At 46.0% G+C, this 20,495-nt stretch overlaps 1 protein-coding gene across 1 annotated transcript in view; it reads left to right on the forward strand.

Annotated features, from left to right (window-relative positions):
* Positions 1-20,495, forward strand: part of KANK4 (KN motif and ankyrin repeat domains 4) — a 74,220-nt gene that overhangs the window by 49,234 nt on the left and 4,491 nt on the right. Inside the window, exons 6-10 of the mRNA XM_055585654.1 lie at positions 2,697-2,915; positions 4,622-4,709; positions 6,782-7,001; positions 12,954-13,096; positions 16,490-16,690. Coding sequence (XP_055441629.1) covers positions 2,697-2,915; positions 4,622-4,709; positions 6,782-7,001; positions 12,954-13,096; positions 16,490-16,690 — 871 coding nt within the window. The remainder of the gene's footprint in view (positions 1-2,696; positions 2,916-4,621; positions 4,710-6,781; positions 7,002-12,953; positions 13,097-16,489; positions 16,691-20,495) is intronic.

The raw sequence follows: 20,495 nt of genomic DNA on the forward strand, positions 1-20,495 counted from the left end.
CATATGTTTGGCTGTCTGCCAGACGTGGTAGTTCTGTTGGATCCTGTGCTCTTAATATGTCTTCGCTTTTGTGTCCTTGGGGCCAGGATTCAGTACCTTCTAGGAGTTGGGGGACACATGAGCCCTTGAAGGAAGACATTTAATCTGAACCACAACACTGAATCGACAAACCTTTAATTTGTAGAATTTAAAATTTCATCCTTTTAATTTTTTCCTTCCTTTAACGAACTTATGGCAAATCAAACTGATGTCTTTTAGGATGAAGGAAAACAACCAATGTCTGTTGACTCAGAACTTGAACCAGACCTTATATAGGGTAGACAGTAAACCGCTGGATTTAGAATACTTTCTCAGTCAGTCATTTAGTGAACATTTATTAAATACCAATGATGTGTTTGGTGGTAGGGATAAAAATGTTCAAATAAATCATGGCCCTTGCCCTTAACTCACAGTTTGGACCTGGGTAGAGTTGAAACAAAAGTAAAGAGAAAACTTGGACAGGCTGAGCTGAACTCTAGTTGAGAAAGAAGCAGAGGATGGTAGGAAAGCCCACAGGGATGTGCCTGGGAAATGAGGCACAGAAGAGATTGGAACCCTGGCTAATTTGGGTCAGACCAGAAGGAAGACACCAGATTCAGACAAGGGTGTCATCACTACTGTTCGATGTTCTGTGAGGGAAATACCAGAAAAGATGAAGTGGGGTTATAGGTGGGTTGCTGTTCCCACTCCTGCAGCTGTCAGATATTGTGACCCAGGAGAAACCACTTTTTTCTTTTACCAGCTTGTGTCCAGAAAGGAGAATTAGCCTAATCTCAAAGCCTAAAGCAGGTCCTGCCTCTCCCCCTGCTTAAATACTTGCAAAAGTGCCAGCTTTGTACCAAAACCTGGAAGTCTGTCTTGTAACTATAGCATTCCTCGCCCCCCTCCACAGGCTCTGGCCTTTCTTCACTCAAACATGCTGGGTCAGGCTGAGCTTGGGGACTTTACCTTTGCCTTTCCCTCCACTTAAAGAGGAGGAAGTGGCAACCCACTCCAGTATTCTTGCCTGAAAAATCCCATGGGCAGAGATACCTGGTGGGCTACAGTCCATGGGGTCGCAAAGAGGTGGACATGACTGAGCAACTGAGCACACACACCATTTAAAGTGCTCTTTTCTTTTTTTTTACACATATATTTATTTTTTATGCATTCTTTTTAAAATATTCTTTTCCATTATGGTTTATCCCAAGATATTGATTTTTTTTTTTTTTAATGCTCCTCTTGCAGATAACTGTCAGTACATGTCACTCTGATGTGATGGTTCTCAACCTTGACTGAACCTAGGAAACCCTGGGGCATCCTTGAAAAATATCAATGCCTGAGCCCCTCCCAGATGAAAGACTCTGGTTTAATTAGTCTCAGGTGCAGTACAGCTATTGGAAATTTTAAGTATCCTCAGATAGTTCTAACATGCAGCCAATGTTAAAAAATTCTGCTCTAAATAAAATGGCCCCTCCTCCCATCACAGTATCCCATGGCCCATTACTAGTTTATCATTGCTCTTATGATTATCTGAATACATTGTTCATGTGTTTATTTTCTCCCACCCCCTACTTAGAGTTTCAGCTCAGTTAGGACAGGGATTTTGGAGTTTTCATGGAAACAATTCTAAGATAAAGAACTGTTTGGTAAATTTAATATGTCCCTCCCACTTTCTTAATCACAAAAACAAAAGGTTGTTCCAAGCACAGTAGAGGAAGAAATATCTGGGGTTTGAACAAGACAGAATGCAAACATACCAGCGGGCAGGTTGGGTTTGCAAATTCATTCAGCACAGGGTCCTTGCATAGGGACCGCTATTCAGAGAAAGAGCATGAGAATGACACTGGTCTCGCCTCGTCTCTGTGGAAGTGTCCAGTGGGCCAAGAATCTGAAGTCTTCATCTTATCTGGAGCATCCTCCATCAGAGGTCTCTTGTTGACCATCAGCAGAGAGATCAATAAGTCTTCCAGAGCTTTCTTCCATGGTGTCTGGTCTACCACCTCAATAGAGTTGCATATAACTGAACATAAGGATCATTGCTAGGGTGGAAAGGCCACGAGTCAAGTGACCTACACCCACACTTTTGCTCTTCCAAGCTGTGGATGAAATAGCAACTGAGAAAGGCAGGTGCTAGGTTCAGGATTCCCAGCTGTGTCCCAGGAGTAGATGCAGATGGTTCCACCCTTCCAGGGGTAAGCTGGGCTAGAACAGGGGTCTAAAGGGAGGCTTCACTATCACCTGGAGATGTGAGGATTTGTCAGGCAATTCAGAGAATTCAGTGTAGGGGTCGGGGATGTTTGACTAGATCTGGTTCCCTCTCTGTACAGGACATTAGGATTCCAGAATCAAATGCTTTCATGAGAACCTTGGATTGCCTTTCTGAATCATCTGAATGCATGGCCAATTAGGCCATGGGCTATTTGTATGTTTGTTGCAAAGAGCTTAGTTAATTACCTTTACTCCCCAAATGGCCTCTAGTGTTAGAGCTCTTAAAAGCATGCTCCTCTGACAGTAAATTTCCTGGGAGTCCCCTTGCCCAGGCCTGCAGGCGTAGACAATGAAGGACAAGGTTAGTGAGCAGGCCAATGTTATCTAAAATCTACTGAGTTCTCACCTGTGTTGACATGAGCACTGGGCAGGAAGCACAGAATGAGTGACCCTGTCTCCTTCCACAGCTATGAGACCACCTCGAGTGAGGAGACCAGTGGTGAGGACAGCTCCCCAGAAGACCTGTCTGACAGTGAGGCTGAGAAGAAATGTGATGGCCCAGAACCCAGGCGGGGCAAGGATGCCCACCTCAGCTGTAGGGTGGGCCAGGGCACCCCTGAGGGCACCCGAGACACAGACCAGGGAACTGGGCCTGGTGAAGAGCTCCCCCATCCCAAGACTGAGAGGTAAGTTAGATGGGGACCCATGGGGCACATGATCCTTTGAGAAAGAGCAAGTGTATTTATTCACCTTTGTATCCAGTCATTTGTTTATCTGTTAATTCCTTTATCCATCTATTAAACAGTATTTATTTGAGTTTCTAGTCTATGCCAGGTACTATGCATTGGTTGACTGAAACAGATCTAACTCCTGCCTTCATGGATTATACTGTCATAGAGCTCTGCATATGAAGCTAACATGGTCCTAGCACTGAGAATGTAAAGGACTTGACATGCATTTTCTTGATGTAATCCTTTTAACAATCTGTAAGGTAGTAATTATTAGAAGACCCACTTTATAGATGTAGAAAGAGAGGCTTAGAGAAGTTAGGTGGCACAACTAGCAGAGTGAGTATTTCAACTTTGGTTCTTTCCTTTGGGCTGCTCTGCGTCTTTATTGTAGCATGTGGGTTTTCTCTAATTGTGGTGTGCTATGGCTTCTTCTGATGTGGAGCATAGGCTCTAGAGTGCACAGGCTCAGTAGTTATATAGCATGGGATAAGTTGCTCCGTGGCTTATGGGATCTTAGTTCCCTAACCGGGGATCGAACCCAAGTCCCTTGCATTGGAAGGCAGATTCTCAACCGCTGCATCACCAGGGAAGTCCCTTGATTTAGGTCTTTTGTAATCCTCCCACATGTTTTTCTGCCTCCCTCATTGGCCATGCTGACATAACCTGGTCTTTTAAAGTGATGGGAGGTCATTTGGCATGATGACGAGAATACTGTCTTTGGAGTGGACATACTTGCTTCAAATCCTACATCTGCCACAGTATTACTTTAGACAAGGTACTTAAGCTGTGGTCGCCTCAATTTCCTCATCTGTAAAATGTAGCAACCTTATAGATTTGGTCTGAGGACTAAATGAGAAAAAGTATGTAAAATGCCTGGTGCAGGGCCTGCCACATAGTAGCCTCCCCGTAAATGGGAGAAGTGAGAGTAGTAAGTGCCATTAATTATCATTATCACCATCCCCAGCCTGGTTGCTGAAGAAGAGACAGGAGTGAATGGCAGCTGACTGTCCAGCAGGGCCGCAGGGCTGCTCCATCATAGCAGCGCTGTAAGGACTTGGTGAAAGTGGGGCTTCATGGTGACCAATGCCATTGACTCCCAGCCAAGGCCTCTCAGTGCCAAGCCTGCCCTTTTACCAGTGCAGCAATAATGCGTATCATTGAGAGTGCCCTGGTGCTATCAATTTTCATTCGATTGACTCTATTAGTGCTTACTATATCCTTCATGGAAGAGTAACCTGAAGAAACTTGATGCTGTGGAGTGGGTCCTTTGCATTTTTTAAGTCACTCAGGCAGAAAACGTTTGCTCCAAAGTCAGGAAGATAACCCTCCCTTTCCCAGCATGTCAGGAATGACAGTGGGGCCCATGGCCCCCTAAAATGCTTTGGCAATCTGACCTCATCCCCTGAAAACAGCAGGATCCAAAGGGAAATATGCTTGGCTCATTCTTCAGAAGAGTTCAGAAGTCAGCCCTGTTCGACAGGAGGCTGTATTCACTCAGTGTTTCTGAGGAATGCCCCTGACCCTGAGAAGTTGCCTAGTTTGGATATCTGAGTTGCTGAGAAGTGAAAAATGAGAGTGAAAGTCAAGGTAGAGGACTTTTTTTTTTTATCAAGATGGAGACTGATACATTTATATATATATGAATTAATTTTTTTCTTTAGATATAAACCCTCAGAAGAATTCCTTAATGCATGCCGGGCATTGAGCCAACATCTGCCAGAAACTGGGACGACCACTGACCCGCTCTTGGTACTCTGACTTGTCATCGTCATGTAAAGATTTCTGTACTGTCTAAGCTGTTAGTTCCACCCTACGACTCGGGTCTTGCAACTGAGGCAGCTTTGTGGGGGTGCTTGGGACCCCTCTTTGCTGTGTGCTGTCTCATTTGCCCAAACTCTGCTGCCCAGGGTGATGGATTGTGTTGAGAAAGTGGAACCCGTGCATGTGCACAGGAACCAGGGCTGGGGCTCAGAGGCATTTACCAAATGTTATTAGGCATCCCGCCCTGAATATGTCATGGGATCCTTTGTGGCTTAGGCTCAAAATTACCTCACAGTTTGATAGAACTGTGGGTAGATAGGAAAAGAGCAGGTGGAATGGAAACCTTGGTTCTGTTCCCCGGACTGCCGTCTGTGAGATACTGAGCGAGGCAGTTCAATGCTCAGGGCTCTGGTTTCCTCATTAATAAAATGAGGGTGCTGAACTGCACGTCTCCACTTCCTCAGGGCCTGGCATTTTGTTCTGTAGTCTTGACTGTTTTTCTTGAAGGCACCTGTGGGTCAAGAGGCCAAAAGCAAGCAAATACATCTGTTTGCTCCCTAACACCACCATGGTCCACAGAGATTTAACATTTAAGGATTAGTTTCTGGTTGAATCAAGAGGTACTGATATAGATGCATTTTCCCATGTTGTGAGGGCCATGGATAAGACCCAGTATGTAACAATATGTAAGCATTTTTAAAGCCCATTTTGTTCTCCTTTGCAGAAAAGCCTTAGGAGTAAAAACGATCGATTAGTCCATTTTCATTAGTATTTTATCTTCGCCGATTTGGCAAATAACTTGTTCCCAGATTGTTAAAGAACCAATATGTGATGTGGATATTGATTAAAACTCCTGCTACTTATTCTTCAATGAATTACAGAGCTAAGTTATTTCCTAGATCTTCAATTAAAATCTTCCAGATATGTTCCTTAATATTAGGGTCTTTCTCCAGATTCTCCTGAAGATTCCATAGGTAAAGGAGATATTAAAAAATGTTTCAGTCACAAAAGAGTCCACTGATTCTGTGTAGAAAAGCAGTTAGAGGACATGCCAACCTGACATCACACACGTTAGGATCAAAGCACAGAACACCCCTCCCCACCTTAGAGACAAAGCAGGGTGTGCAGGGACCTCATTTGGCAGAGCATGAGAGGTTGGAAACCAAGCCCTTTTTTCAACCTCATTTTATAGATAGCACGAGAAGGATTCAAAATGTATTAGGACTTCCAAGGTCATGCAGCTGAGCCAGGACTTAAGCCTGGGCCCTACAAGTTTAGTGACTCCCAATCCAGTGCCCTTTCTGGAATGAATATGAACTCATCTCTTACAATCACAGGCCCATTGTTTCTCCTTCCCTTTAGGAAAATAATCTAATCATATTCTATTTAAAACACTTAGGTCATGTCACGTGCAGAGTCGGTGTCATTTGCTCTGGGACTCTCCTTACTTGGAATACTGCAGATAGTGGGATCCTGCCATGGGCTGTTTAACCATTTTCTCTGAAAGTCCTAGCAAAGCTTCAAAGCCAAAAATATTTCAAGCACATCTGTTTGGATTTTACTTCATCATATGTTGGGCATGTTGTTTGTCTTAGCTTTCAGTGTGCATTTTTCCCATTAATGTCGTGACTCTCCATCTATGCCTGTTAAAAACATGCAGGTACCCCAGTGGAGTCTGGGCTAGTCAACACAGGCTGGTGTAAATGTGTGAAAGAGGGGGTCATGGTTATCCTGTGCTTATGGGGAATGTGATCTAAATGTACAGTGGACTCAAGCTGTCCCCAAGTGTCATGTTACTGGCTGTTGTGCTGCTCTCCCAGTCCTCCTGTCTACCTGACATGATGGGGGAGCCAATCCTGCAGGTTCAAAGAGTGGTGCTGGGTACCCCCGCACCCTGCTAGCTCTGAGCCCTGCAGGAGTAAATTGCAGTGAGAGTTGGAGGAAATTGAAGGGATATACATGGAAGGAACCTAAGCTGACCTTTCCCAGTGGAAACTGACACCCCAGCTGGAGCACCTGGGTAGGTAACCTTCTGGAATTGGAATGTGTTGGTATTTCAGAAACAGAGCTTGAACACCATCAGTCAAGAGTGGTTCCGCATCTCCAGCCGGAAGTCATCCAGCCCTGCCGTAGTGGCCGCCTACCTCCACGGGGTCCAGCCTCACTCCCCACACTTGCTAAAGCTGCTTGTCAATCTGGCTGACGGCAACGGGAACACAGCTCTTCACTACAGCGTGTCCCACTCTAACTTCTCCATCGTGAAGCTGCTGCTGGAGACAGGTCAGAAACACTCGCACCACTGCTGCCTGGGTCCCTCTCTGAAGGGCAGTTCTTGTTACCACTTCTTTGCAGCAAGGAGCTTTTTCACTGTTCTGAATTCCTCCAGTACTCTAGGAGCTGGGCCAGACCGTTTTGCCTTTATTATATCATGTATTCTTCACAACATTCGTGATGTAGGTATCGTTATTCTCATGTTACAGTTGAGGAAACTGAAGCTCAGGAAGTTATAAAATTTGCTCAGATTACAGTGCTGGTAAGTGGTAGAGTCAGACTTTATATTCAGTTTGTCCAACTCCAGTGCTATACCACACTTCCTCTAGGAAAGGTCACATTTTACCATCTTCATAAGTACTTTTTAACATAGGCCATGCAAATGTGCACACAGACATTCAGTTGTGTCCACCTCTTTGCCCTGGAGTCTGGACCATGCCAGACTTCCCTGTCCTTCACTATCTCCTGGAATTTGCTCAAATTCATGTCCAATGGGTCAGTGATACTATCTAACCATCTCATCCTCTACCACCTCCTTCTCCTTTTGTCTTCAGTCTTTCCCAGCCTCAAGGCCTTTTCCAGTGAATCGGTGCTTTACATCAGGTGGCCAAAGTATTGGAGCTTCAGCTTTAGCATCAGTCCTTCCAATGAATATTCAGGATTGATTTCCTTTCGGATTGACTGGTTTAATCTCCTTGCAGTCCAAGGGACTCTCAAGAGTTTAAGGCCATAGCTCCATTTAATCAATTTGACTTAATTTGATTCATTCATCCTTCCTCAGATATGTGTAGACTATGTATGATGTCCATACTACCTACCACCAGAGATGTGACCTACATGGAGCTCTTGCCTTTCCAGGAGTTTACAGCTTGACAGTCAGGATGGAGCAGGATGATGGCTCCCAAGAGAGAGGTGTAGAGTATGATTTCAGGACTGAAAAGAAGGGAGATAACATTCTGCTGAGAGAGCAGGAAGGGCTTCCTTGGTGGCTCAGATGGTAAAGAATCCACCTGCAATGCAGGAGCCCTAAGTTCGATCCCTCGATCAGGAAGATCCCTTGGAGAAGGGAATGGCAACCCATTCCAGTGTTCTTGCCTGGGAAATCCCATGGACAGAGGAGCCTGGTGGGCCATGGTCCATAGTGTCACAAAGAGTCAGACACAACTTAATGACTAACACAACACTTAGAGAGCAGGGAAGGTGCACTGCAGTGGGTAGTTTCCTGCAGACAGAGAAATGTCCCAGGCCAATGAAGAGGATCATGTCAAGAAGGAAAAAGATTGTTCACTGGGTCAAATATTGTACTGTAGTGTCTCTGGCAGATGACGCCATGATTTGGCAGGTTTGGAAAAAGGTCACTGGTGACTTTGGAAACAATTGTTTCAGGGGGTTGTTAGAAGGAAACTGGATTGCAGAGATCTGAATATATTTGTTGTCTGAGAAGAATTCAAGAGAGACACACAGAGAAAGAGAGAGAGAGAGATGAAGAGAGAGATTAAAGATACAGAGGAGAGAAGATGCTTGATAGAGCATGGTCTTTCAGGAGCTGGAAAAACCTGGAATCCACAGCAGAGACAGATGAGATCAGCCTAGGCAAGCTGCTGGGATATTTATTTTTTCTGAGATGGAAGCAAAAGGAAAGGAGGTGGGCGAAGGTCCAGAGAAATGTTGAGGAGGAGAAAAGGGAAGTGAGCATTAGATTCTTCATTATTCAGGATCTGGAGAAAGGGAAGACTCTTCCCTCTGGTGGAGAATCATTGCAAATGGCCTTGACCCTCTTAGGAGCTGGAAAAGGCAGTTAAGAGTCAAATAAAGACCTTTGTGTCTGCTGATACGATACCACAGGGCTTGTAGTGGAGTTTCAACGGAGCGTGTGACAATATCAAGCAGTCTAGGAGTGGTGGTATGAGTGCAGGGTGATGGGACTGACTGAAGGTGTGTGGGTCCCAGTCAAATGTCATCTGTGAGTTTAGGAAAGCTGTATGAAGGATATTTAGGATGGTACCTACAAGAGATATAAAACCCCAGATGATCTCCATGGATTAGGCCCTCCCTCTACTAAGCATCTGGCACCTGAGATCTCATTTAGTCTTCATAACTATCCTGTTAGTTGAATGATTATCCCTTTTTTTATAGAAAATGAAAATGACTCAGAAAAGTCAACAGATTTGCTCCAGATCACGCAATGACTAAGCGCACTGCTAGGGTTTGAAGTCCGTACTGTGGAATCCAGGAATCAGAGGACATGCTAGATATGTAATCCTAATTTAGAGACTACAGGGGAAGTTTAAACAGGCATCAGGAAGTCCAAATTCCAGATCCAACAACTTTCCTGCAATGTGAATCTTATTCCCCTCCCCCTCCACCGGCTTAAATCCCTCCCATGGCTTCGCCTTGCTCTTGGATCAGAAGGCGGCTTCCTCAGCCTGGCCTTCAGGTATCCCAGATGGTCCAGGCCTGTCTGCCTTTCCTTTCTCTGCAGCCACCATGTACCCTCCTTCCTTCCATTACAGCCACATGGCCTCAGAGTCACCACACTCATTCCTACCCTGGGGCTTCTGCATTTTCTTTCCATCTGGATCCTTTCACCTGAAACTCTTTTCATGACTGGTCCCTTCTCATTGTTCAAGTCACAGCTCAGATGTCACCTCAGAAAGTGATCCATCTAAAGTGGCTGCCCCATCTCTCCCTAGTGGAACATCCTGTTTCTTTCTTTAGGTGATCTCTGCTTGTCACTTCTATCTGAGTTCTAATAGAACTGAGCTAACCCAGGAGAGGCTCTGCCTGTCTCATTCCTTTCAGTATCACCAGCACTTGGTCCATTTCCTGGCTCATGGTGGGTGTTGAGTGAAAATATTTGTTAGATGAGAGTGGATGGATGACTCCTGGGAGTTAGATTAAATTCCAGTAAGTTTCCCATTCTTCAAAATTCTCTTAAGTAGCCTTGAGGCTCTTTACCTGTATGGAAAGGTGATGTATGTAATGATAACCTCAAGTTCTTTCTGCATCCCACATCATCAGAGGAAGATAAAGTTACATTTCTAACATTCTTCATGGATTCATGCTGCTGCTGCTAAGTTGCTTCAGTCGTGTCGACTCTGTGCGACCCCAGAGACGGCAGCCCACCAGGCTCCCCTGTCCCTGGGATTCTCCAGGCAAGAACACTGGAGTGGCTTGCCATTCCATGGATACCATCAAAATGGTAGCTCAGTTGAGAAAGACACCCACCTATGCCTCTGGGTTCCAATTATTGTGTTCAGTCTTAGGGCTTTTCATTATGGAACATAACAGCAACGCTACTGCTTAAAAGGCTTCCTGGATGGTGTTAGTAGTAAAGAATCCACCTGCCAATGCAGGAGACTCAGGAGACACACATTCAATCCCTGAGTCGGGAAGATCACTTGGAGAAGGGAATGGCAACCCACTCCAATACTCTTGTCTGGGAAATCCCATGGGCAGAGAAGCCTGGTGGGTTACAGTCCATGAAGTCGCAAAGAACAGATCACCTTAGATTTGGTTGTTATAAATTTCTGCTGATGTTTTCTGAGATCCAGTCAATACTCATCAACCATAAAGTGGTTTGGAAGCTTTTCCCTTTAACATGCTGAAATAGCTAAACAGCCACAAGCAAAAGGAATGGGGTGGGTTGGTTGGGGAGACGGTCTGAGAGTCCCATTCCTTTCCCTCACTGTAGAAGGGGTGTTGAGGAGGGCAGATCTGTCCCACTCCAAACTGGGCTCCCTTCCCAGCCATTTGTGCAGAATCTGGAAAGCACATTTCAAACTGTAAAAGGCTGCACCAAAGTGACTCATCGGTATTGAGAATAGAGTCATGGGTGCACCTCCACCAGCCTAGTCCTTTGTGAACCATGCTCTATTTTACCGCGACACCTCTGTAGAGGAGAAGCTGGCTGACTCAGAGAATGTTCAGTCAAGAGTCTGCCCCTCACCTTTGGGGAGGGCTGGTTTGCTCACTGGAGCTGCTCAGAAACATTGCTTTGAAAGTGGGGGGTCCTCAGTCCTTTTTCAGAACCCCTGGTGGGGGGAATTAGTCATTCTACTGAGTTATAGGTCACGTTTCTGAAGAGAGCATAGAGAGTCGTAACCTGAGGCTCATTTACACATCTTAAAAGTAAACATAAAATAGGCACGGGTAAAAATTTTAAAGCCATTGACCAGGCGATGCAGATAGATATCCCCATCTTTATCAGAACGGGGTTATAAGGCATTGAATGGAGCTGATATTTGCCTTTCATAGCGCAGTTGGTCATGACAGTGGTCAGGGAAGCTTCAGTGAGGAAACTGCTGATTCATGAGCACAGCTGTATCCATTGGCATCCTGGTCCATTATGACACATTTCTGAAGAATTGTTTGGGGTGGAGGGACTGTCAGCCAAATATTATTTTTTTCCCCTTGCACAGAACTTATGAGTAAATCTAACTAACATTTTGTCATAAACCAGATTTGTTTTGATGAATATCTGAGTCTTCAAGAGCAAGTAGCAAGGATGTGATGATAAGAATTCCATTCTGGACAATAATAGCAGGAACAGTTAATGCTCATTGAGTGTTTATTATGTGCTAGCTGCCATTCTAAGTGCTCTTAATATATTAACTCATTAAATTTCACAGTAACCTTATAGGTTCTTTTATTATCTCCATTTTACAGAAAAAATGCTAAGGAAGTCTCAGACTTGCTCTACTGAGGTAGTTTTATTACTGGCCTAAAGAGACACAGAGATTTTCTCCTGAGCACTAGTACAGGGAAGATTTAGTTTTTCACGCTGTGTGAGTGTGTGTTAGTCACTTAGTCATGTCCGACTCTTTGTGACCCCGTGGACTGTAGCCCACCAGGCTCCTCTGTCCATAGGATTCTCCAGGCAAGAATACTGGAGTGGATTGCCATTTCCTTCTCCAAGTTGTACATCCCTTAAAGGGCTTCCCTGGTGGCTTACTGGTAAAGAGTCTGCAGGAGACATGGGTTTGATCCCTGGGTCAGGAAGATCCCCTGGAAAAGGAAATGGCAACCCACTCCAGTATTCTTTGCAGGAAAGTTCCATGGACAGGAGCCTGGTGGGCTACAGCCCATGGGGTCACAAAAGAGTTGGACACAACTAAGCAACAACAACTGCCCTTAAAAGGTGGGAGCCTTCAGGCAACAGGCTGATGATCTCCTCCATCTCCTTTGGTTGGGACGAATGTGAATGCATATCCCCAGGGTTATGAAGCAGAAATTTCCCTTGAGTTCTCATGTAATACTTCCTCTTAAAAATATGCCAGTTTTCCATTCTCTTGTGAAATGTATATTCTTAATTGCTTTAATATAAAGATTTGTGAAGTGTTTTTCTATTGTGCTTCTCAAATGAGTTGGTTATTCCCAGAAGATTTCTGTGTTTATCCTGGGGCATTTTTTCATGTCCTCTGGTCCATTTCACAGGGTATCACTAGGCCTTTGAAAGGACCTACAACCACAGCCAGTAGTTGATGAGTTATACGTAGACACAGAGCAAGACCTGAAATGCACACCTGAGGGCGACATGAGGCTGTGTGAGTGATGGGCTCTAGCGTCAGACAGACCTGACACCCAGTGAGTGAGTCCTGCTCTCGATTCTCCTTCACTGGGGCATTGATATAGTTTCACTCACCTTCTTCACTCCACGGAAGGACACCTTCAGTGTCCTTATCTGTAAAATATGAATAATAGTGCCCCACTTTAGGAAATAAAGTCAAGGTCATAGGCCTTGGTCATCTCTGACTCTCCTCTGCACCTTTTTTGCTAGGTAGCCTCAAAAAAGTAGCCACTGTTAAAGGCTGCTAAAAATGTAGAATACAGATTCCACCACTGGGAAAGAATTGCTCTATTCTGTGGCCCTTTAACCAGTGGGAAGCCTCCTATTGAACAGGCTAAAGCCTGGCTTCCGGCATTTTAAGAGCTCTTCCAGCTTCAGTGTTTCTCTTGCAGGTGTCTGCAACGTGGACCATCAGAACAAAGCTGGCTATACTGCTGTGATGATCACTCCCCTGGCTTCTGCCGAGACCGATGAAGACATGGCTGTTGTCTGGAAGCTCTTAAGAGAAGGGAATGTGAACATCCAAGCTACTCAGGTAGGAGGAGTGAACATGATCTCCTCTTTAATGAATGAGGCTCCTCCTAGTTTTATTCTGCCAGTGGGGTGAGGAACTCCATGCAGATCCAGTTTTTAGCCCGAGAAGTCTGGGCCCTCCAACTGGCATCTATCCAAAGATTGGACTTCTGGTTTCCTTGGAGCCTCCTGAGGCCCAGACAGGCTGGGACAGAGGTTGTGAACTTGTAATCTATGTTCTGGGCTGAAACTTGGCAAATTCCTTCTGGACTCCTTGAACTGAAAGTTCCCACAGATAGCATCTGGACAAGGCATTTGCTATTTGTGATATAGAAAGCCCCTGGAGGTGATACATAGAGGGATCATGAATCACAGAGCAGTTCAGAGGGTTGGGTTGTCGCTGTTCAGCTGCAGGGCCCTTCTACTTGAGAATATGGAACAAAGGTGTAACCCTTAGCCAGTAGGGCTTTGAGTCAGATGGAGCTCCATATGGAACAGTGGGAACTCTTCAAAAGGCCACTTGCCCATCTTTGACCAAGAGGAGAATACGTGGAGGGCATTCCACTCTCCTTTTCCCCCTAGAGTGATCATAGGTGTAGCCCTACTCTCAAGAACTATGAAGGGTCTGAGATTGTACTCTCCCTTAAAGCTAACAAATTAGCTGCCACAGTGTCATGGATGCTGGCAGAAGACACAGGACTCCTATTGCCAAAGGACAGTGTGGTACTCCCAGTGGTAACAGTAGTCAGAGCATTGCTATTTATACCTGTTCCCGGAGTCCCAATAGCTACAGGGCGCTGGGAGGAGGAGCAGATCCCTGCGCACAGAGAGGGCTGTGTTACTAGAGAGAAACCCTGAGCTTAGGGAACCTGAATCTTTCATACTGGGTAGTAAGCATGACCACCCTCTGTTCTGAAGGAGACACTACCTCTGTCCTCCAGTGCTGTTCACTGTACGTTCTTCCTTAAAAAGACAGTGAAACAAAAGGCCAGATAGTCCCTCACTCACAGGATTGCAGCAAACCAAGATACCATAGAAAACTGTCTCCCAACAATCCATTTAACTCTGCTCTCCACCCCAGCCCAAGGTGATTGCGGCTAAACCTGATGGCAAAGTCCTTTTGCCCACTTCACATAATAGCAATCCTATTGGTGGCAAAAATCAGACATTTATAGCTTACTTTCTGGTTTTTAAAGTGTTTTCGCTCACCTATAGCTTACACTGTAGGACTCAGTAAAGCTGTTTTCACTTCAAATAATGTTTTCCATTAACATAGTAAATCTTTTTTTCTCAATTGGTCCTCTTGAAGGCAGAATGCTCACTAATGATCAAAATATATGCCCTTCTTGTAGAGGAGAAACCAGTGCTCTAGAAGAGTAAGGGACCCATCCCACATTGCGAAGGGAAGAAAGGGATTACAGTGTAGCTGTGCTCTTCAGCGCCCCCTGGGGGTTTTAGATATTAAGGGAGCTGCGGGCATCAGGGTAGATAGGAGTGAGCTGGGAGGCCAGGAGTCTCCTGGGCTAAGCTACCTATTTCTCTCTGTATCTCCAGGGTGGCACTGCACCGCGCTGGTAACAGTGCTCTGTAAATGTTTGTTGAATTAAATTGTATGGAACCAGGCCACGAGGAGGGTGAGGAAGGAAAGGGTCCCAAGTCAGGCAGGGGGCAGACAGGAAGACATCTGTCTATGACATCTGGCTTTCATACCACTCGGAGAGAGGGGCCTGGAGGGAAAACTGTGGTCTGGTTAGTACAGTCAACAAGCATTACCTCAGGACCAGGTATAAGCAAACCAAAGAGCAAAGAGTCTTCTCTGGAAAGATCTGAGTTCCAGAGAAATGAGGAACCAGGACACCTAACGATACATTGCCACGGTGGTCAGACATTATCTCTAACACTCATAAAGACAACAATAGCTAAAATGTATGCAACATTTGGGCTTCTCTAGTGGCTCAGATGGTAAAGAATATGTCTGCAATGCCGGAGACCTGGGTTTGATCCCTGGGTTGGGACGATCCCCTGGAGAAGGGAATGGCTAGGCTACCCACTTCAGTGAAATCCCACGGACAGAGGAGCCTGGCGGGCTACAGTCCATGGGATCACAAAGAGTGGGACACAACTGAGTGACTAACACATTCACACACATAACATTTGGGCCTCATGCAGGTCCCACAATAGCCCCAGGGTGTAGGTAATATCCTTAAGCATTCCTGTTTTACCAGATCAGCAAAAATCACCAAGAGGTTAACTTATCCAGACTCACATAAGCAGTATATGACAGGGCCAGCCTTTTTCTGATTGAAACCCCCTTTTCTCTAAGCCCCAGCCTTCTGGGCAGGGAAACATAATCTATCAGTGACTGCATTTTGGAGCCTTACTCAGTGAACACGTCAGCCAGCATGTTTTACGTGTAAGACACTGTGCTCAGAGTCACAGGGGACCTGAAGGGAGAGAAAACAGAGCCCTTACCTCATTCTTACAACCTTACAAAGCCTGACATTCAGTCAGAGAGACCCACCTGACCCGCCTGGAACCCAGGAGAGAATCATGAGTGCAAAATATATAATCAAGTTGTAGAAGAGTACTGTGTATATACAGGAAAATCCAGGAGAAATGATGATCAGTTTGTTATCAGAAAAAATAGCTACCACACATTTTTATATTTATAACCTTTATTTCATTTGACTTTCACAAATACTCTGACCAAGATTGACCAAGATTCTGGGACACCAAGTGACGTGGCCAGGGTCACACACTAGGAAACAGCAGAAGCAGAGCTTTGTCTCGCTTTCTGACTCTGATCCATTGCCGTGTGCACTGATTATTACAAGCAAGTGAAAGACTGTTGTCAATGGCTGTGGGTTAGCGATGACCATAGTACCATGCAGAGAGCTCAGTGAGAAAAGAGCGTTCTGGGTATCATTCAGCTGAAAATATCAGAGGCGTTCAGAGCAATACCAGGCTTCTTAGAGGAAGTTAGGCTGGGGCAGGCAGTCAGAAGCCATATTCCTGATTTTTAAACCCTTTGTTTATTCCATCATTCAACATTTTATCAGCATGTACTTGGGACTAGGTGCTGGAGAGAGAGATGAAAAAGACTTAGTCCTTGCTGTCAAAGATGTCACAGCCCATGAGAAAGAGAGAGGTTGACATGTTGCAGTACCAAATGGTAAGTGTTGTGTTATGAAACCTGTGCTTGGGGTGTAAGTCGAGGGCTTTAGAGAGGATGTACATTTGACTAGTGTCTTGGAAAGAGTAGAAGTTTGCCAGGCTAAGGAAGATATGTCCCATACCACAGAGATTCAGATCAACTGTCACTTTCCAGAGAAGTCTTTCCTGCTTACACACAGGCTATAGAGGGGGTCCTTCCCATCAGCCACAACCTGACCACACCCCTGCTCTCTGTGTGCAGGGGGGCCAGACGGCGCTGATGCTGGGAGTCAGCCACGACAGGGGGGACATGGTCCAGGCGCTGCTGAGCTGCCAGGCAGATGTCAACCTACAGGACCATGATGGATCGTCCGCCCTCATGCTGGCCTGTTGCCATGGCAACACGGACATGGTGCGGCTGCTCCTGGCACATCCAGCCTGCGACAGCAGCCTGACTGACAAGGTGAGACTTATAGGCAATTAACAAGTGGGTGTTTCACTTTCCTTCCTGAAAAGTACCTTGCCAGCCAGCAGAATTCAAGGAAGCATATGGCAGCAGCAACAGATTTAACCTCATAAGGCTGTTCTTGGGTTTAAATGAGATGACCCATGTAAATGCTGAGACTTGCAGCTGGGACACCCAAAGCTCTAGCCTTTTACACCATTCTGACGGGTTATGTCCAGGCCTGCTCTCAGCCCTGAAGCACATCTGATCATGGCAATAACAGTATGTGTCCTTTGAGGCACAGCTTGAGCAAGGAAGCTCTGCTGTCCATGGGGCTCCCAAAAGGCAGGAGGAGGGAACCATGTGCAAATCATGTCCCTTCTTGGACAGTGGCCCACGTTACAGAGGGGCCCATTTCATGGAGACACCCTGCCTGAAGCTGCATTGCCAGACAGTCTTCTTGTAAGGTGATGGTGATGGCAACGATGAGGACAGTGGTGATGGTGGTGGTGACCATGATGAGATAACAGTAGTGAAGAGTTAACCCGTGTCACGTGATGGCTCGGTGCCAGGCACTCTACCAAGCAGTTACCTCAGACCACCTTGTTTAAACCCCATAACAACGGAGTCACCGTTTGATGCCACCCATTTGCTCATGAGGCAACGGAGGTACCAAGTGGTGAAGTAACATGTTCAAGGTCACACAGCTAGCTAATAGAACCAGCTCCATCAGACTCCTAAGAACACTCATAGAAACTAACTCTTTCTATGCACGACCTCATGAATCCTCTCAATAATCCAGTAGGGGGACTTCCCTGGTGATCCAGTAGCTAAGACACCATGCTCCCAATGTAGGGGGCCTGGGTTTGATCCCTGGTTAAAGAATCAGATCTCACATGCTGCCGTTAAGAGTTTTCATGCCACAGCTGAAGATCCTGGGTGCCAAATGACTAAATAAATGAATCAATCAATCAATAAATATCAAAAAGATCCAGTGAGGGAGAGCCTGCCATCCCTGTTTTGTACTGACAAGAATGCAGAGGCCTTGAGTGCTTATGTACCAGTCATAGGTCGCAAGCTTCTTATTCTTGGAGTGAGAATTCAAGCCCAGGTCTGACTCCAGTGTCCTTAATGCTGGCACTATAATTTAATGCTTTAAATAGACTTCTCTGTATTTTCTTAGCATCCACAGTTCAAAAGGGACAAAGGCCTGGGGAGGGAAAGAGAGCCCCTTCCCACCCAGGGACAGCCTGTCTTACTAGGCCACCTCTGAACTCCCCACCATTGTTCCATCAGTGGTTCAAGCTGCCAAGTCTCTCCCACCACACTCAGGCAGCAGGCAGGCCCGCCCCTTGTCTTCAGGTCCCCCGAACCCCAGCTCTGTCCAAAGTCATTTCTGTGATCAGTGGAGAGCACAGACCCTCTTGAAATGTCTGTGGGAACAGTGGCGGGCTCTGGAAATAAGAGCCTCCTTTTCCAGATGGGATACAGTCAGACAAAGGCTCTGTGTCAATGAGCTCCCTGTAGGGTTGGCCTGGGGCTGAAGGAGGTAGCCCCTTAATCTGGAACAGGCCCAGGGCCCTTTTATGGGTAACCACGGCAGTGGAGGAGGCCTGAGAGGGCAGGCCCTGCAGGACAGGGGACAGAATCTTTGCAAGTCCCTGGTTAGAGGGAATCATCAAGCAGTGAGACTGAAGGTATCTTGCAAAGTCTGCCATGGACTAGAGAGCTCAGTGGCTTCTTTCAGGAGGTGGAGGAAAAGCCATGGCAGGAGGGCTCCAGGGTTCTTCCAACAAATTGAGTGGTGGTTAGAAGCATGGACTTTTAAAAACCCATGAGTTTGAAACTGGGCTGTGTAACTGTGCCTTTGGGCAGGTCATCTAACCACTCTGTGCCTCAGTGTGCTTGTCTGTAAATGAGGATGGTAATAGACCAGACCTTAATATGGTAACATTTGTAAAGCCCCTATTAGATATCTAAGAAATATATAGTTAATGGCAACTGTTTATTGTTGTGAATAGGTGAACCGTGATAGCAAATGCAAAGCAGCCACCGCATGAATGAGTAGGGACCAGGGCATTAGCGGGCAGTGTCTGGAGGGAATAGGGAGGATGAAGGTCTAGAGTTAGGAGGGGCCAATCAGAGAATACTAGTCCTCAAAGGGAGACTTGGTTCTCATTCAGGAGTGACTTTTCTCTCCAGGGGAGATCCCACAGTGTCTGAAGACATTTTTATCTGTCATAAGTATGTGCAGGGGTCAGCCCTGGCATCTAGTGGGTAGAGGCCAGGGGTGTTGTTGGACATCCTACAATGTACGGCAGCAGTGAAGAATTACAAATTATCTGGCCCAACATGTCAGTAGTGCCAAGGCTGAGAAACTCTGGTATAGAAGTACTGAACTTCTTGGATGAAAAGCCATCCAAGTCAAGTGCTGGATCAGGAAGAGCCAGACAGGGTTGAGGACCAGGCTGGCTGCAGTTTGGGGGAGGACTGGAAGCTGGGGAAGTAGGAACGGGGCAGCTAAACCGGAGATGGTGACAGAAGCCTGTCCTAGGGGAGGGTGGAGAGGGTTAGGTGATGCCCAGCAAGCACAGGGTTGCCCGGTCAGTCAGACAGCAGGCCCACAGAAGGTTCTAGATCCCAGCTCACAGAGGTCAATCTCCTACTGCCTGCTGAGGTTTCCCAGCAGAAATTTCCCAAATTGACTTGGGTGAGAAATGTCAGTGGGAGATAGGGACAGCTGACTGGGGACCCAGCAAGCACCGAGCCCTGTGCCTCCTGCTGTGCATAGAGGGGTGGCATCCAGCCCTTATCATGATCACCATCTCGTTTCAATGTTCAGTTTCCTATGGAGACTTAGGTGCTCTGTTGGAAAATTGAGAGAGGAATCATGTCTTGAAATTGGGTTCTTTCATCCTGCCAACGTTTAAAGGTTGCTGTGAATGCAGAACCCCCAGAACAGCCAGCAAGGTGTCTTCCCCAAGTTTGGAAGGTAATTGGAGAAATTGATCACCCAGACTCTTGGGGCAGCCAGAGTGATGAAGGATGGGGAGGTGGTGGTGAGGATAGATGCCTGCCCCCCACCCTGAGGCTCACCCTTGGAAGGGCTTGTTTGGTCTGTGCCTCCAAAACACTTATCAAATTGAGAGCTTCTAGAATAGTACATCATGAGAAACACTGGGCTGGAAGAAGCACAAGCTGGAATCAAGATTGCTGGGAGAAATATCAATAACCTCAGATATGCAGATGACACCACCTTTATGTCAGAAAGTGAAGAGGAACTAAAAAGCCTCTTGATGAAAGTGAAAGTGGAGAGTGAAAAAGTTGGCTTAAAACTCAACATTCAGAAAACGAAGATCATGGCATCTGGTCCCATCACTTCATGGGAAATAGATGGGGAAACAGTGGAAACAGTGTCAGACTTTATTTTTTTGTGCTCCAAAATCACTGCAGATGGTGACTGCATCCATGAAATTAAAAGATGCTTACTCCTTGGAAGAAAAGTTATGACCAACCTAGATAGCATATTGAAAAGCAGAGACATTACTTTGCCAACAAAGGTCTGTCTAGTCAAGGCTATGGTTTTTCCAGTGGTCATGTGTGGATGTGAGAGTTGGACTGTGACGAAGGCTGAGCACCAAAAAATTGATGCTTTTGAAGTGTGGTGTTGGAGAAGACTCTTGAGAGTCCCTTGGACTGCAAGGAGATACAACCAGTCCATTCTGCAGGAGATCAGCCCTGGGATTTCTTTGGAAGGAATGATGCTAAAGCTGAAACTCCAGTACTTTGGCCACCTCATGCAAAGAGTTGACTCATTGGAAAA

The sequence above is a fragment of the Bubalus kerabau genome, chromosome 6 (assembly GCF_029407905.1).
Source record: "Bubalus kerabau isolate K-KA32 ecotype Philippines breed swamp buffalo chromosome 6, PCC_UOA_SB_1v2, whole genome shotgun sequence".
Taxonomy (NCBI): domain Eukaryota; kingdom Metazoa; phylum Chordata; class Mammalia; order Artiodactyla; family Bovidae; genus Bubalus; species Bubalus kerabau.